This window comes from Solanum stenotomum, chromosome 5 (assembly GCF_019186545.1).
Source record: "Solanum stenotomum isolate F172 chromosome 5, ASM1918654v1, whole genome shotgun sequence".
Taxonomy (NCBI): domain Eukaryota; kingdom Viridiplantae; phylum Streptophyta; class Magnoliopsida; order Solanales; family Solanaceae; genus Solanum; species Solanum stenotomum.
The window spans coordinates 48559206-48576403 of NC_064286.1; the positions used below are offsets into that span (position 1 = coordinate 48559206).

Genomic DNA, 17198 nt, shown 5'->3' on the forward strand with positions numbered 1-17198 from the left:
ACTGGGATTATATAAAAAATAATTCAAGAACAATAATAGTTCTTCTCGATAACAACAACAATAAATATACCCAGTGTAGTCTCACAAGTGAGGTCTAGGGAAGTTGGGGTGTACGCACACCTTACTCCTATCTTTCATACATATATTGTGCATTTAGTATATTTTGTAAATGAATAATAGGTTCTAGATCAAACTGTTGTCTTGCTCCTATTCAAGACTCAATAGCTTGCATTTCTTAGAGCATGTCCAGATCTTAGTGTTGGGCTCGTGCACATCACAAGCAACCACGACTAGTAAAAATACAAATAGAGGAAGAAGGAACCAACATACGACGTCAACATGGGTTGGATAGAAAAGCAAGAAATGGAGCTTTTTGTTGGCAGCTAATGAAGTTCTTGGCTTATCTTTGCTGCTTCTATTGGTCTTTTCCCCTGCTGATAGCTTTGGAAGAAGAGTTCAACATAATTCTTAATGTCCTTGTACGCTCTCGGCCTTTCCTCGTTGATAAGCTTCTCCACTGGTCCAATCCCAACAGCTACATCTGGCATAATGAAAATAGCAAGGGTGTTTCTTTCTCGTTCTGCATTCGTCAACACCCTGTGCACGGGGCTCTTAAAGATGCCATTGCTCATTATCTGCAGCAAGGAACAACATTTTTCTGAAAATTTTACTACTTGTACAACATTTTGTTGGAAAATAATTATAGATGGTAACGCTAAAGAAGAACATTTAATCAACAACCAGTTCAAGTTGACACGATTAATGGTAAAAGAAGAAAGAGAACTTTGGATAGGAAAATCAGGTTCGAGGCACGCTAAGGCACTGATTTCAGAATAGACTTCCGTTGCCACCAGAGTGCAAATAGCAAAATGACATCCTACTCCTAAAATACAACGAACCACTCAGGAAATCATATAATGCACACTTAAATAGAAGTCCCGCGAACTCTTATATCTCTTGATTGCTTTTATAGAATTTGGGAACAAAGGACAATAGACGTTTGAAGGAGATGAAATCATAAAGAGCCAAATAATGTTGATCTCAAGTACAGAGTGATCATAACTTTCATAACTTTTAACTTGGCTTCAGCGGATAACTATGCCCTCAAATTTTGAATGTGCACAAGTAGACACTTAAATTTGTATAAAATTGAACAAGTACACTCACGTGTCTAAACATGGCATAATACACGTAGGACGCCACATAGGACACAAAATTTCCACATAGGGTGTCATGTAGGACGAATGTGTCCATTTGTTTAATTTTATAAAAGTTTAATTGCCTACTTGTGCACATTCAAAGTTAATTAAAGGTCATAATTGTCAGTTGATGTCAAGTTAATGGTCATATTTATGTATTATGCCTAAATGGGGTTAAGAGAGGGGAAATAGGGGAGGGTATTACAAGGTGGAGAATCGCATTGTCACCAACAATGTGAAAGATCACGTAGACAATCAACTGAGCTAATAAGATTCCCTAGCGATCATACCTTGCAATGAAGAGATGTGTCCTAAAAAGGTTGGATGCGTCTCTTCATAAAAGAATTGTGTCTAACTAAAAGACACAATAAATTTTGAATCACTCAAAAACAAATCCAACACATTTGAAGCCATTCAACATGATTTAGTTTACTCTTTCTTACCTCAACTTGATCTCCAACATTAATGAGTAAACCATACGGTACAACAGGCACTCTGAACCATTGATCATCTTTGAGAACCTGAAGCCCTTCAACTTCTTTGTCTTGCAACAGGATGGTAATAGCCGATGAATCAGCATGTTGCTTGACTCCGAGTACAACATCAGGCCTTGGACACAGAGGATAGAAGTTGAATCTTGCAATCATGTTTCCGTGTTCTCCACACTGGTCCAGAAAGCAGTTCTCCTCCACGCTCAATGACGCTGCCATGGACTTTAGGAGGGACTCACTCAACAACTTCATATCCTTGATATATTTTTCAAAAACTTCCCTGTCAAGTGCCAAGTAGTAATTTGTTAGCCCTGTGTATGTCTAACTTGTTCATTTCGGAGTAAAAGCAGAGGATGTACCTAAAACATTCAGGTTTTTGGGGCCAGAATTGGAGTTTTCTTATATCTTCAGGGAACACATTTAGATACAATCTATCGGACCAATCCAGCCTTTGATTATCTGTAAGAACTTTATCATTTCCATATCCTTCTATTTGATTAACTGTTCTGGCATATTTAAGCTTCTCTTCAGTTGGAAGAGCAAAAAACTGTTTGCTAATTTCGCGCACTTTGTCAAGAAATGAATCTTCTATTCCATGATTTATGACCTGAACTTCCAATATCATATGTTAGACTGATATATCGTAAACAAGAGTGCAGAGAGCATATAGATTTGTGTTCATCCCCTTGTGATACCCTTTTTCTTTTACTGTTCTTAGCTGAAGCGAAGCCAACACTTAAAATATAACACATTACAGGAAAAAACGCTTAAACTTGACCTTTGTTACTTTGAGAGCGTACATCTAGATACTTCAACTTAGAATCAACCGGCAATTAAACACTCTAACTCGTTCCCATTGTCTCATGAATGTCGACGCTGATGTGACACATAAAATTTGAAGGTGTCTAGATAATCATTTTGTAAGTTAGAGTGTTCAATTACAGTAGAGAAGAGTTGAGGTGTCTAGATGTGCATAATCAAAATTTGAGTATTTACTTGCCAATTGAGACCAAGTTTGAGTGTGCTCTTTATGTATTATGCCTAAATTTAACTTTGAAGATTATTAGTATTGAACTTATAGTAATGTTAAAATTATGGATCTGTATCTAATTTTTATTGAGATTTTAGTATAACCGCTCAGCAACCCTCGAACAAGTGGGGTGCGTATCTAGAGGGGGTTCTGTGGGTTCCCCTCTCTAGATTATATATAGTAGTGTTATATTTTTTTTAAAATTATTTAAATATAGAGGTGTGAGTAGAGGCAAAATCAGGATTGAAAGACGCCGGGGGCACTATTAAAGTCGAGTGTGAGTTAGTGAAGCAACGACACTTCATCGAAAAATATTATCAAACAAGTATAAAATCGAGTGTATATATAAATATAAATTTAAAAAATCTAACATAATTCACTCTATGATTTGATGGTCTTGACCTTTAGTGTACACACTGAGATTGCTAGTTCGAATCTCGCTTGAGGTTTTTTTATTAGGCCTTTATTGGAAAAAAAAAATTAAAATTGACAAAAGACCAGTCGAACTCGCGACCAGCGAGTTGCTAAGATTACTAACGACCAGGTGTTTGACCACTGCACCAACTCAATTTATGTGTTTTCGGTTGCACATTGAGTTATATATTCCTTATTTCATAATATACGTGTATATAAAAAAAAAAATTGAAGTGAATGGGTGCATGTGCACCCACACCCTTGAGGGTGGTCCGCCTCTGGGTGTGAACCCATGTAAAAGTAGCATATAATAATACGATGATGATCGGGTGCATCTCTTTAAGCAAAGATGGAAATTTAAATCTTATATCTATCTTATTTTTGTTAGTAACACCCCTCCAAGTGGTTATCAACACTTTTGGCGTTTTGATCAATTTTCTTCTTTTTTTTTTTTGCTTTAATCTTTCAAAATTTTCAAGTGTGTAACATTGGAAATTCCTAAAAAAAAAAATTAGCACAGTTAAATTTTTATATAATTAAATCAAATGTATATATTAAAATTTAAAACTAGTAGTATTATATATGTTGGACCTACTATTTTTAAAATTTAATGATTCAGTGTTAAGAACGTAAAGATCAAATCGATTAAATTTATATCTTTGATGCATCTTTTCATAATAGTGCACTCCTCCCTTCGATATTTTGGATACGCCTCTGAGTGGGGAATGTTGGAGTGAACCAAAAAACAGTGGCGGACCAAGGAGCTTGGTCCCTCGAACAAATGGGGAATGTTGGAGTGAACTAAAGAGCCGGATCTAAGCATTGACTAGGTAAGCGTCCAAAACGCCTCTTGTGAACACCTCGTGTATTATTTTTTTACGTATATATGATGAACACGTAGCCAAAAAGCTAGATTGGCCCCTCATTCTTCTAATTAGTTGATTCTCTTTAATAGTGCTCTTCACCAACAAATCTAGTAAACATAATTTGGTTTTCCATATTTTCATTCACAAGTTTATTTAGTTATTTGTGAAATTTTTCACCGGGTGTTCAAGTGAATACCTCCCTCTCTTTTAGATCATGGAGAAGGGAAAACCGGGAGGAGATTACAAGGTAAATTAAATCTTTAGAACCAATAAGTTGAAAATTCAGCTAAGTAAGCTATTATGATTTTCCTTACTTAACTTTCTTCCGTCACAAACTAAGTATGCCCTGTGCGTCTCAGTTTATATGACTCATTTTACTTTTTAGTTTATTTCAAAAAGAATGAGACATTTCTATATTAAATAACAATTTAACTTTAAAATGTCAATTTTACCTTTAATGAAATGATTTATGGCTACACAAATATCTATCACTTATTTTAGACCACAAATTTCAAAAGTCTTTATTTCTAAAAATTCATGTCAAGTCAAACTAACTCATATAAAATGAAACGGGGGAAATAATTAAAAAAAGAAAGACCATTTCTAAGATTAGAAAAAACAGACCTGGATGCAGCCACAAGACTTGAGACCTGATTGAAGTTTGTTGAGCTCTTGTTGTCTGTCAGGGGATGTGAGAAGGCTAAGATCAACTTGTGGCACAGCCAGCAGGGGAGGAGAGGTATTGATTGATCCTTGTGCATAAATATATTTTTCTGGAACTTCATTGTTATTTGCTAGTTCTAGTACTGACTTGAAAACTGTTTCTTGTTGAGTTTCAGCCATGGTTTTTATTTTTTGTAAGAGGCAAATGTTAGCTAGTTGTACATCTTATTGTTTACTTCATTTCTCAATATATGATATATCCATAGCTAGGTGGGGATTCGTGGGTTCAGACGAATTCAGTAGCTTTTGGTTAGACTCTGTTTGTATTAGAAAATTAATTAAATAAATATGTATATTAACTTGTGAACTCTAACAAAATTGATTGATGGTTTAGTGGTAAGAAAGGAACTGTGAAAATATTTTTCACGCTAGAGTTGTAAGTTCAAACCCCCCCCCCCCACCCCTCTCTTTTTTAAAAGAAATTTGGAACCTACAAATTCTTAATCCTGACTCCGCATCTAGATATATCCCATGAAAATTCATACTCGTGAAGAGATGGGTGGTTTGGACTATAACTGTAGGCCCTTGAAAATGAGTGTTTGGCATTGAAGTTTGGTATTCAAATTTGGAAAGAAGTTTGTTAACTTTTGTCATCTGCTAATAGTTTAGTTCAAAATGATATGGACGGTAGGGATATTTTTTAACTAAACTATTTTTTTTATGTATTTCTGCTTTTAAAATTATTTAAGTAAAATGAGCATAAACATTATTTCAAAATAAAAAGCCTGTTTAATTATACTTTTTATAAAGAATATTTCGAATAATGTTAAATATAACTTTTAAAATAAAAATTAATTAGAAAACAAGTTATAAACTGTTTTCTAAATTTAAAATGTAACTTTCTGTTGAATTTAAAAATTTTATGATGCTTTTTCAAATAAAGTAAAAAATTATTGTAATAAAAATGAATAATTTGTATGGTCAAAGTCAAATGGATCCGATCCTTCTATACAAAACAATCAATTGGTCATAAAATTGGATTTTTCAATGGAGTGCTGCTCTATTTTCTCGGTGTGTTTATTTTATAGAAATTGTGGGGATAATACATAAGAAAACCGTCAAACTTTTTTTTTTTTAATTCCTCTAAACTGATAGTATAATGAGCAACTTTCACATCTAGCAAACATAAAAATCATATTTGTATGTTATAGCTATAGTTTGCATAATTGTGCTACATAACAAATTTTATGTTTGCTATGGAGTTTTTGATTTGTATAATTCGCTACAAACATCCAATTTTATACAAATTATTCAGTTTTGTATAAATTTATTTATACATTATAATTTGTATAATAAGATATGTATTTATATAATTATAAGTGTATAGGACGAAAATATATGTATTTGTATTTATATATACACTTTTCTCTCGTTTTATACAAACACAAACGCATTTTATATCGAAATGTATAAAATGGCTAATTGTATACCGAAAATGGCTAATTGTATACCAAATCANTGTAGCTGTGATTGATCACAATCACCCATTGTTCTTGCACTCTTCTGATGTAAGTGGGATACAAATAATTTTGTTTCAGTTAACTGGAGTGGAAAACTATTTAGTTTGGTTTAGATCAATGAAGATTGCGTTGCTAGGAAGAAACAAACTGGGAATGGTTGATGGATCTTGTAAAAAGGAAATGTTTCCAGGGCTAGAGGGCAATTGGGAAAGAGTCAATGCCATAGTTCTGTCTTGGATCATGAATTTTGTTTCAAAGAGCTTGTTAGGAGGCATAATGTATGCTTCAAGTGTTAAAGTTGTATGGGATGACTTGTTCGAAAGATTCAACAAGGTGGATGGATCAAGAACATTTAATCTTCATAAAGAAATTGCCACTTTAAGTCAAGGCACCAGTTCTGTTTCTGTGTACTATTCTAAACTCAAAGGACTGTGGGAAGAGTTTGAAGCTCTAGTTCCAATCCCAGGATGTTCTTGTGAGGGGTCAAAGGAATATAGTGTGTATCATCAAAATTTGAAGTTGTTTCAGTTTCTCATGGGATTGAATGACTCATATCTGCAAGTAAGAAGTCAAATTCTAATGTTAAAACCAGTACATAGTGTTAATCAAGCTTATTCTATGATCTTAAGTGATGAAAGTCAAAGGTCTATTGTAGCTAATGCAAGAGTGTTGGGTACTGGTCCAGCGAGTCTACAAGGGTCTTTTGATGCTGTTATGTACTCAAGGACAAGTGGAACTCAAAATAGGTTCAAGAAGGGATATAATTTTGTGTGTGATTTTTGCAAAATTAAAGGACATACAAGGGAAAATTGTTACAAGATCATTGGATATCCACAGAATTTTAAGTTCAAAAAGAAGGGAGTAAGTAGTTCTGCATATAATGTAACTGGTGAATCTGAGGATGGGTTGAGGTCAAGGTCTGATGATGGAGTGAGGTCAAATGCAAGTGATGCAGGAAGTGGACAGTTATAGTGTGATGGAGAGGTTAAACTACCATATCAGAATCAGCTGGAATCCTGTACATTGACTAGGGAGCAATATAATCAGGTCTTGCAATTCCTTAACAAGAAGTCAGAGGTTTCACATTGTGTAAATGCAGCAGGTACGAATCTTACTTCAAGAAGTCAGAGTCACAGTCCAAGATGGATAATAGATACAGGAACCACAAATCATGTTGTGGCTGACCTGAGTCTCTTAAAAAATCAGTCTATATCTAAAGTTGAAAATCCCAAGAAAGTACATCTTCCAAATGGTGATAAAGCCTTGGTAACACATCTAGGTTCTAGCTCTCTAGATGGGAAGAACACAGTTTCAGGAGTATTTTATATTCCTCAGTTCAAGTTTAATCTATTATCTATTGCTAAACTAACCAAGGAGTTGAATTGTTCTACATCATTTTTTCCTAACTTTTGTTTGTTTCAGGAACTCTTCAGTGGAAAGGTGAAGATGATTGGTAAGGAGGATGGAGGATTGTACATTTTGTCCAACAAAATAGATAAAGAAGATGATGATGTATTGTCAGCAAGACATTCTGAGCACAGTGATAGACAGACTGAGAAAATAGATATTCAGTTACTACATAAAAGCTTGGGCATAGTTCTAGTTCAAAGATTAAAAAGTTGTTAAATACTAGTTTGGAGGATATTACAAAGTCTATAAGTAAATGTATTGTATGTCCTTGTGCCAAACAAGTTAGAATGTCATTTCCTATTAGTACTTCTAGTAGCTTGAGTACTTTTGATTTGCTACATATGGATTTGTGGGGTCCTTATAAAAAATCTACATTTGATGATTTCAAATACTTCTTAACTATTGTAGATGACTACTCTAGAATGACTTGGGTGTTCCTGTTAAGAATGAAGTCTGATGTGTGTACAATGCTGAAAATTTATTTGACTTACGTAAAGACTCAATTCAACAAGCAAGTGAAGGTTATAAGAAGTGATAATGGTACTGAATTTGTGAATACAGACTGTTCTGAGTTGTTCAAAGAGTTAGGCATAATACATCAAACTTCATGTGCTTACACACCCCAACAAAATGGAATAGCTGAAAGAAAACACAGACACATTTTAGAGATAACAAGAGCCATAAGATTTCAAGCAAATATTCCTATAATGTTTTGAGGGTTGTGTGTTAAAGCTACTGTTTATATTATTAACAAGATGCCTAGTAGTGTTATTGTTGATATGTCTCCCTTTGAAAAACTGTATAATAAGAAACCTTATTTGCATCAGTTAAGGGTGTTAGGTTGTCTATGTTTTGCTAAGAGAGTAAATGAGTTAGACAAGTTGAAGCCCAGGTCTACAGCTTGTGTTTTCTTGGGATATGCTGAGACTCAAAAAAGATATGTGGTATATGATCTAGCTAATAATGTGTTTTCTGTCAACAGGGATGTAGTGTTTCAGGAAGATGTTTTTCCATTCAAACTCAAGTCCAAAGGATTCAGTTCCTATTTTTACATACACTGGTATAAATCATGAAGTGGGTGATCTAAAAGAAGTGTCAATAGCAACACATTCACAGCATAATTCTCAAGTTGAGTTACTGCCTCAAGAACAAGTTGAAAATGCTGAGGTGGAGACTTCTACCAACCTACAACAAACAAATGTATATGAGGATATACAAGCAAAAGAGATATCTCAAACTGAAGTGAGAAAATCAGGAAGAGGAACCAAACCTCCATTACGGTTAAAAGATTGTGTCACTAAACATCCATGAAAGACCTTATAGTTTGGATAAATATGTGTCATACAACAGTGTTAATCCTACCTATCAGGCATATCTAGCAAAGATGTCAAGTGTGACAGAACCACAGTCTTACAAGGAGGCAGCATCTGATGCTAAGTGGACTGAGGCAATGAATGCTGAGATAAAGGCACTGCAAGATAATCATACTTGGGAAGTAGTTGAGCTTCCTGATGGAAAAACACCTATAGGTTGCAGATGGATATTCAAAGTTAAGTACAAATCTAATTAAGAGGTTGAAAGGTTCAAGGCAAGGTTGGTGGCAAAGGGGTACAGCCAAAAAGAAGGTATAGATTATCAAGAAACCTTTGTTGTAAAGATGAAGACTGTTAGGACTGTCTTGGCTATTGCTGCACAACAACACTGGCGGATACATCAAATGGATGTATTTAATGCATTTCTTCAAGGAGACTTACCTGATGAAATTTACATGCAATTACCTCAAGGATTTGAGAGTCGGGGGGAGAATAAAGTGTGTAGACTCACTAAATCCCACTATGGATTGAAACTGGCTCCCAGACAGTGGAATGAAAAGTTGTCTGAGGCATTGTTAAGGTTTGGGTTCAAGCAGAATGAAAATGATCACTCTTTGTTTATCAAGCAAGCATCAATAGGTTCAGTGTTTGTTCTCATATATGTGGATCATATGATAATTACAGGAAGCAGTGTTCAGCTCACTGAAGAAACAAAAGCTAAACTGAATCAAACCTTCAAGATGAAGGACTTAGGGGAGTTAAGGTTTTTTCTGGGGATTGAGTTTGCCAGATCAAGTAAGGGTATACTGATGCATCAGAGGAAGTATGCATTAGAACTCATTTTTGAAACAGGACTGGGAAATGCAAAACCAGCAGTAACTCTTATTGACAATAACAACAAGTTGGTATCAGAGCAGGGCCCGTCTCACCCAATGTTGGGGCCCCCAAAATCAAAAATTGCCCACGCACCAAATGCTAAGCACTGGGCGTGAGGTGGGGTGTTAAAGAATGAAAAAAGTCCCACATCGGTGATTAATGAGATGGGTGGACTCCTTTTAAGGTTTGGGCAATCCTCCTCTCTTTGAGCTAGCTTTTGAGGTGTGAGTTAGGCCTAAGACCTAATTTAACAGAAAACCATCAAACTTTTTTTTTAAAATTCCTCTAAACTAATAGTATAATGAGCAACTTTTACATCTAGCAAACATAAAAATCATATTTGTATGTTATAGATATAGTTTGCATAATTGCGCTTCATAACAAATTTTATGTTTGATATGGAGCTTTTAATTTGTATAATTCGCTACAAACATCTAATTTTATACAAATTGTTCAGTTTTGTATNCTGCAAAGAACAACAATCCTAAGAACTCTACATGTTGTACAACATTTTGTTGGAAAATATTAGAGATGGCAACGCTAAGGAAGAATATTTAATCAACAACCAGTTCAAGTTGCAACAATTAATCATAAAAGGAGAGAGTTTTGAATAAGAAAAATCATTCCGAGGCACGCTATGGAAGGTTGATTTCAGAATAGATTTCCCTTGCTACCTGAGTGCAAATAGTACAGTAACGTCCTACTTCTAAAATACAACAAACCATCATCTAATGTACACTCCAATAGAGTTCTGGGGAACTCATGAAGGACAAAGGACGTTTGAAGGAGTTGAAATCATAAAGAGCCAAATAATGTTGAAATCATACCTTTCACCGAAGAGACGAGTCCTTATAACAACTGGATACATCTTTTCAGATGTGTCCTAAAAAGATTGAATGCATCTTTTCATAAAAGAATTGCGTCTAACCAAAAGACACATTAAATTTTGAATCACTTAAATAAATCCAACACATTTGAAGCTCTTCGCCGTGATTTAGTATACTCTTTCTTACCTCAACTTGATCTCCAACATTAACGAGTAGACCATATGGGACAATAGGCACTCTGAACCATTGATCATCTTTGAGAACCTGAAGCCCCTCAACTTCTTTGTCTTGCAACAGGATGGTAATGGCCGATGCATCAGCATGTGGTTTGACTCCGAGTACAACCTCAGGCGTTGGACACGGAGGATAGAAATTGAATCTTGCAATCATATCTCCGCGTTCTCCACACTGGTCCAGAAAGCAGTTCTCCTCCAAGTTCAATGATGCTGCCATGGCCTTTAGGAGGGACTCACTCAACAACTTCATATTCTTGATATATTCCTCCAGAACTTCCCTGCCACCAAATAGTAATTTTGTTAGCTCTGTGCACCTTAACTTGTTCATTTCGGAGTAAAAGCAGAGAAGATGTACCTGAAACATTCAGGTTTTTGGGGCCACAATTTGAGGTTTCTTATATCTTCAGGGAACACAGTTAGATACAATCTGTCAGTCCAATCAAGCTTTTGCTTATCTGAAAGAACTGAATCGTTTCCGTATCCATAAATGTCATCAACTGTTCTGGCATATTTAAGCTTCTCTTCAGCTGGAAGAGCAAAGAACTGTTTGCTAATTTCATGCACTTTGTCAAGAAATGAATCAGCTAGTCCGTGATTTATGACCTGAATTTCCAATATCATAATTCATTTGTTAAACGGATATTGCAACCAGGTAGGGCCAGACCCACAAAGAGTCCTCCAGGTGCTTGAGCATATATCTATCTAGACATTAAGAAGAATTTGTATAAAATTAATATAGAGCACCCAATGAACAAATGGTTTGATTGGTCTAATGGCTCTTGGTGGGTGCTTAAGGTTGTCTTAGTGTTGCTCGGCCTGAGTTCAACTTTCACTTTTACTACGTTTTATTTTAAATATATTTTGAAGACTCCGTCACTCTTAAGCCTGAGTTCAAATCTCACTTTTAATACATTTGATTCTAAATATATTTTGAAGACTCCACACTCTTAAACTAAGAGAGCACCCACAACCTTAAAATTCAACTCACTTTTAATATGTCTTTTAAAAAATATACTTTGAAAACTCCGCCACTCTTAAACTAAGACAACACCCACAACCTTACAGTCCTAGCTCTGCCACAGCGACCAAGAGTGCAGAGAGCATAAAGATTTGTGTTCACATCCGTTTCTTTTACTACTACTTTACTATCACCCCCTCGTGATACCCTTTTTCTTTAACTATTCTTAGATTTGGCGGGATTTCAATTTGTGATACCTGAAATTATCGGATCATATCTAATAATGTACTTTAATATTTTTTATTTCTATCAATTACCCACACTGCAGCCCGACTAATCCAAATTTGCGCTGCTTAGGACTCTATTCGGAGGGAAGTGTCCTCTACCAAGGATCTTTCCCTATCCAGAGCTCTAACCGAGACTATAGTCAAGGGAGGAGCAGCCCCACCATTGTACGACATCCGTTGGTGTTAAGTTATTGATTTCATTATGAGTACATATCTGTAGTTCGTATTGGAAGTTATGGGTTCTGATGAACCCATAGCCAAAAATCTACATGGGCCCCTCATTCTTACATGTAGGGTGTGTTTCCAATTTTCCTATCTTAGGTTGGTCAAATTTCTCTAGGAAAACAAGTTGTTAAAAATGAGAAAAATTACTTTTCTAAGGGAAGTAGGGAAAAGGGAAAATGACTTTTCTAATGGAAGCAGGAAAACAAGTTGCATAAGTGGCATTTCAAGTTTATTATTTCCTTCCCACCCACTCAATTCCCCAAACCTCACCCCTTGACCATACCACCCCCAAATCTTTCTGTCAATCACAAGCCAAGTAAAAAAAAGACCATTTTCAAGATTATAAAAATCAAACCTGGATGCAGCCACAAAACTTGAGGCCTGATTGAAGTTTGTTGAGCTCTTGTTGTCTGGCAGGGGATGTGAGAACGCTAAGGTCAACTACTGGCACATCCAGCAGGGGAGAAGAGCTATTGATTGACCCTTGTGTATGAATATACTTTTCTGGAACTTGATTGTCATTTGCTAGTTCTTGTACTGACTTGAAAACTGTTTCATGAGTTTCAGCCATGGTTATCTGTAAGAAGCAAATCTAGGCTACTTCTTGTTTGTTTTGTTTGATGCAATTCCCAACAAAAATCACGTGAAGGAGACGGGGTGGTTGGACTTGGACATATATATATAGCTGGAGAAATGAGAATACAACCAACTGGTCATAAAATCAGAATTTTTTTAATGGAATACTGCGCTATTTTTTCGGTTCCCTTATTTTTATAAGAACCCAGTCAAACCTTCTTTGTCATCTTTCTAATTACTATATACTTTAAGTTTGACGGGTCCTAATAACCCCTAAATTGATACAAAGTGGTATCAATTTGTGGGAAGGTGTGGCACTAAATAAAAGCCCCAGATCAGTGCATTTTTTCATTAAAAATACGTCTCCAAATTCGAGGCCTCTTATCAAAAACTGAAGGTGATGGGCTCTAATGCTTCATGTTTTCGACTATTACCCAGCACTGAGTCAGAATATCATTATCAAACATAACAAGCATATAGGAGACTGCACCACACCTATTACTAAAGCACCAAAAAGTACCCAAATGCATTTCCAATTTCTCATTAGCACAAGGCAGCGGACTTTGCCATCTAAGGAAGTGAATAAAGACAGAAAATATCTAGGCATGAATTTATGGGCAAGTCAGTGAACAGCTTATCCAGTAATCAGATAGCTGAAACATGCTCAAAGTCAGAAAAGTGTTTTAGGCGGCCTCTGGATCTGGTTGGGTTAATCCATACTGTATGAGCAACTTGTTCACAGATTCCGGTGAGTGCACTTGGTATTTGACTTTACCATTGGTATGGAATACCTCTGCCAGTTCAAGCTTGTCTGAGGTAAGACTAGTGCTATCCATAGTCTTACTAAGCACCTTCAAAACAAGTTGAACAGCTTCCTCTCTTGTCATGTCATCCTTGTAGTCCTGCTTCAACATTGACTGTGCTGGTTGATTGTTGGCCCCAATTGCTGCAGCTTTCCAACCGCTATAATTGCCGCTTGGATCACTCTTGTACAGTTGAAAGCCATAGTTCTTGTCCCAGCCTGCAAAAAGAAAGGAAACACCAAATGGACGAAGCCCACCAAACTGTGTGTAGCCTTGCTTGGTGTCGCACAGAGACTGAACTAGTTGTTCAACAGGCATTGGTTCTTGATACGCAAAAGTATAGCGTTGAGCTTGAACCCTCGCAGTGTTAATGAGGATGTTGGCATCTGACATCATTCCAGCCACAGCACAGGCAATATGGTCGTCAATCTTGTACATCTTCTCGGTGGATGTCGAGGTCTGGAGAAGCTTTGAAGTGACCTTCTTTTCACCTACCAACACCACACCATCTTTAGCTAAGATACCTATTGCACTGCCTGCATTTCCAATAGCTTCCATTGCATATTCAACCTGATATAAACGACCTTCAGGGGAGAAGATAGTTGTGCGGCTGTCATATCTTCTTGACATTGTGAATTCTGCAACAAATACCAAAACAATTTTAGGGTACCAGTCAAGATTTCCTCAAGTAATTTATATTGTACATGTAGTATGAATTCAAGAAGAACTTCTTCCTGCAAACAATTGTAAGCACAAAGTCCTCAAGTGGCAGATGCCACAATGACACACATTTGAAACAGGATAAATTTGATGCATGAACCGAAGGGAATTTGACTGTGCATTAAATGATGCCATAAATAAACCACTCACTAAATCAATGGCAATTCCTTGGTGCACATGCATTTCCTATCAAAAGAAAAACTGATAACTCAAATGACAAAAATCCTTTTGTTTAGACCTTCTACATTAGTAATGCCTCTTTTCAGCAGCCAGGTCATGCCATCAGCATTTATGGATATTGTGCATTACTCTATCAACTTAATTGAGGCATCTAGATGCCAAATAGTTCTGCAACTGGGGGTAGTCTAACTTTTGCTTAGAAGATAGCATCCAACTCATCAGATTAAAACATAGTGAAGGCTGTCCATAAAATCCCATGAAAAGAAAATAATTTTTTTACTTGTTGTGGCTCTTTAAAACAATCTAAAGACAGACATTCCTTGAAGCAGCCTTTCAAGATGCAGTTTTGCTACTTTTGCACAGATCTGATGCCATGATTTCTCAAAGAAACATTGATTAGAGCATATCAAACATAGATTTATAGCCCTGCACTCCAAAAAGGAATATAACCCACAGCTCCTCCTTTTTTCTTCTTTTTATGCTCAATACAAAAGTTTCCCCACCTTCTATCAGTTTTTTCTAGTGGATCACATTGTCCATTTATTAGCATTTTCCATCTCATTACACTTTCTTCAACCTCAGTCCTTAGAAGTCATGTTCATAAGAACCCCACAATACAGTTTGGAGTCACAAGACTACAATGCGACATCCATTATGAATACTACAACTTCAGTGCTTTAATGTAGACTCACAATAGTAAGGTGCTCTGTCCTGCACTTTAACCTTCATAATCATTTCCTTATTGGCTTTTGATACTCAAAAGAAACTAGCTTAGTCTTGTTGGTACACTTCCATTAGTCCAATATTTGCTAAAAGTCTATTTAATCTTGTTGAGAATTTGTACATCAGTAGAACACATAGAGAACTTCTAAGGTTAGAAAACCTAATTTATAGAACGTTGGAATAAATGGGTCTAAATGGAGAAGAACAATAATGAGGATTAATACTGCCGAGCCAACAACAACTAGCTTGGAATTGAATGTTCGTTGTTTGATTTTGAGCTTATGACATGCTATCTTCTTTTATGATGCATAGTTGCTTGAATTTACCCATTCACTTTCTCTAGCTTATCATGTGCATCACCTACTATGAAGCATGGACACCAAGTATGTTGTCACATATTGGTGGTAGACTCAACGGATACAAGTCATACACCACCAACTGTGTGTCTCTTGATTTCGTTTTATTCTCAACCATTCTGTCCGTCAAATTGGACAACAAAATCCTTCATTGGACTCCAAAAGGACAAGAATAACAATAATTCCCTACAAATGGCACCCAAGGGCATTACCTATTGGTCAGTTGAGAACACGAGACCTCAGGTTAAAATCACAGCTGAGGCAAAAATATTAGGTAATGTCTTCCACACTGTCCAAGCCTTGTTGAACAGAGTGACTCAGTACCTATGTTGTTGGTAGGAAATGGTAGGTAGCCCATTAAAATCCTCGCAAATCATAGGGTTTTTTTAAGAGGTATAGTTAAGTAGTATCTATAACTACAATAATGGCAAACGGTAGCCCGGTGCACTAAAGTTCCCGTTATGCACGAGCTCCAGGGAAGACAATAAACAGCAAAAATCAAAACTATAACACTTGAGTAGAACTAATCGAAAGCTCAACCAGCATCTCTCTCTCTCTCTGATGATCCCTAATCAAAAAATTATATCCAGCATTGAGCACTAAGTTAGAAGAATAAATAGTAGATTATGTAACCTAACAACATTGAATAAACAAGTCAAGCATAGCGAAAAGGAGAATACCTTAAAACCAGTCACTAAAATTTAGGGTTCCGGCAAAGAAAGAAATGTAGAGAACTTGGATTTCGCCGGAGAAAGGTAAAATGGTCTCAGAAACTTCAATAGAAAAGTACCCAGAAATTAAAAATCAATTATTATAATTAAATCATGGCAAATACTTATGGTATATGTGTAGTGCTTTTATTGGTTCTGTTAGATTCTATTATTTAGTTTTTAAGAAATTTAATGTATTCTCTCCTTTTCTTTTTTTCTTACCATTAGAAAAAACAGTTTCTTTTTTTCATTTTTTTGTCAACTTATAGTCTTTTATTAGGGGTCAAACACATATACAACCCCTCCAACTTATCCGCATTTTTCATTTTGACACTTTATCTTAGCTTAATTCCATTTTAACCTTTAAACTTCATTTTTTATGTACCATTTTAACACGAAATACTATTTTTATGATTTCTTTATTTTTATATATATTCTTCAATTGCAATTTTTTATTTTAAATCGACAATTGTCAGTTAATTTTAGTTGAAAAAAATAAAAATTAACAAAAAATAATTCTTTTAAAAAAATAATAATTTCTTTTTAAGAGTTTTATGTATTTTTGTGTGAAAAATAACCGATGAAATTGTGTTGGTTTTCTTTCTTAAAAATCACCAACAATCTAACAAAGTCAGTCGAGTTTTAACATTTTTTAGTAGTGTTATTAGCAATGAACAAGATTCTTTTTTACTCGTATTGAAGATGAGTTTTTTTATTCGTATTGATTTATATTAAAAATAAAAAGTGAGTATTTGCATTAAATTTAGATAGCCTAGATGATAAGAAAAAATAAATAAGGAGTGTTATTTAATTTA

General features: G+C 35.5%; 2 protein-coding genes and 1 pseudogene across 3 annotated transcripts; all 3 read right to left on the reverse strand.

Annotated features, from left to right (window-relative positions):
• Positions 1 to 218: 218 nt before the first annotated feature.
• On the reverse strand, positions 219 to 13029 carry LOC125864349 (jasmonate-induced oxygenase 4-like). Of its 2 annotated transcripts, none has more exons than XM_049544310.1 (4): positions 12671 to 13029; positions 2050 to 2297; positions 1643 to 1970; positions 219 to 635 (listed from the first exon to the last, which is right to left on the reverse strand). In XM_049544310.1, exons 1-4 carry the CDS (start codon positions 12884 to 12886, stop codon positions 384 to 386), a joined length of 1044 nt encoding a protein of 347 aa, XP_049400267.1. In that variant the 5' UTR covers positions 12887 to 13029; the 3' UTR covers positions 219 to 383. The 2 variants fall into 2 exon arrangements, with proteins under 2 accessions (XP_049400267.1, XP_049400266.1); XM_049544309.1 differs by lacking the exon at positions 12671 to 13029 and adding an exon at positions 4625 to 4911.
• LOC125864366 (jasmonate-induced oxygenase 4-like) lies at positions 10797 to 11466 on the reverse strand (annotated as a pseudogene).
• A 134-nt stretch (positions 13030 to 13163) lies between the features above and the next one.
• LOC125864362 (proteasome subunit alpha type-4-like) lies at positions 13164 to 16483 on the reverse strand. Its single transcript, XM_049544335.1, has 2 exons — positions 16354 to 16483; positions 13164 to 14332 (listed from the first exon to the last, which is right to left on the reverse strand). Exon 2 carries the CDS (start codon positions 14322 to 14324, stop codon positions 13575 to 13577), a length of 750 nt encoding a protein of 249 aa, XP_049400292.1. The 5' UTR covers positions 14325 to 14332; positions 16354 to 16483; the 3' UTR covers positions 13164 to 13574.
• Positions 16484 to 17198: the final 715 nt, after the last annotated feature.

Excerpts from the sequence above, each read along its gene's own strand:
- LOC125864349 (XM_049544309.1), bottom strand. The coding sequence starts at position 4,843 with ATGGCTGAAACTCAACAAGAAACAGTTTTCAAGTCAGTACTAGAACTA. Across the intron at positions 1,971-2,049 it reads CAAAAACCTGAATGTTTTAG|GGAAGTTTTTGAAAAATATA; the intron begins GTACATCCTCTG and ends GGCACTTGACAG. Across the intron at positions 636-1,642 it reads ATGTTGGAGATCAAGTTGAG|ATAATGAGCAATGGCATCTT; the intron begins GTAAGAAAGAGT and ends TCCTTGCTGCAG.
- LOC125864362 (XM_049544335.1), bottom strand. The coding sequence starts at position 14,324 with ATGTCAAGAAGATATGACAGCCGCACAACTATCTTCTCCCCTGAAGGT.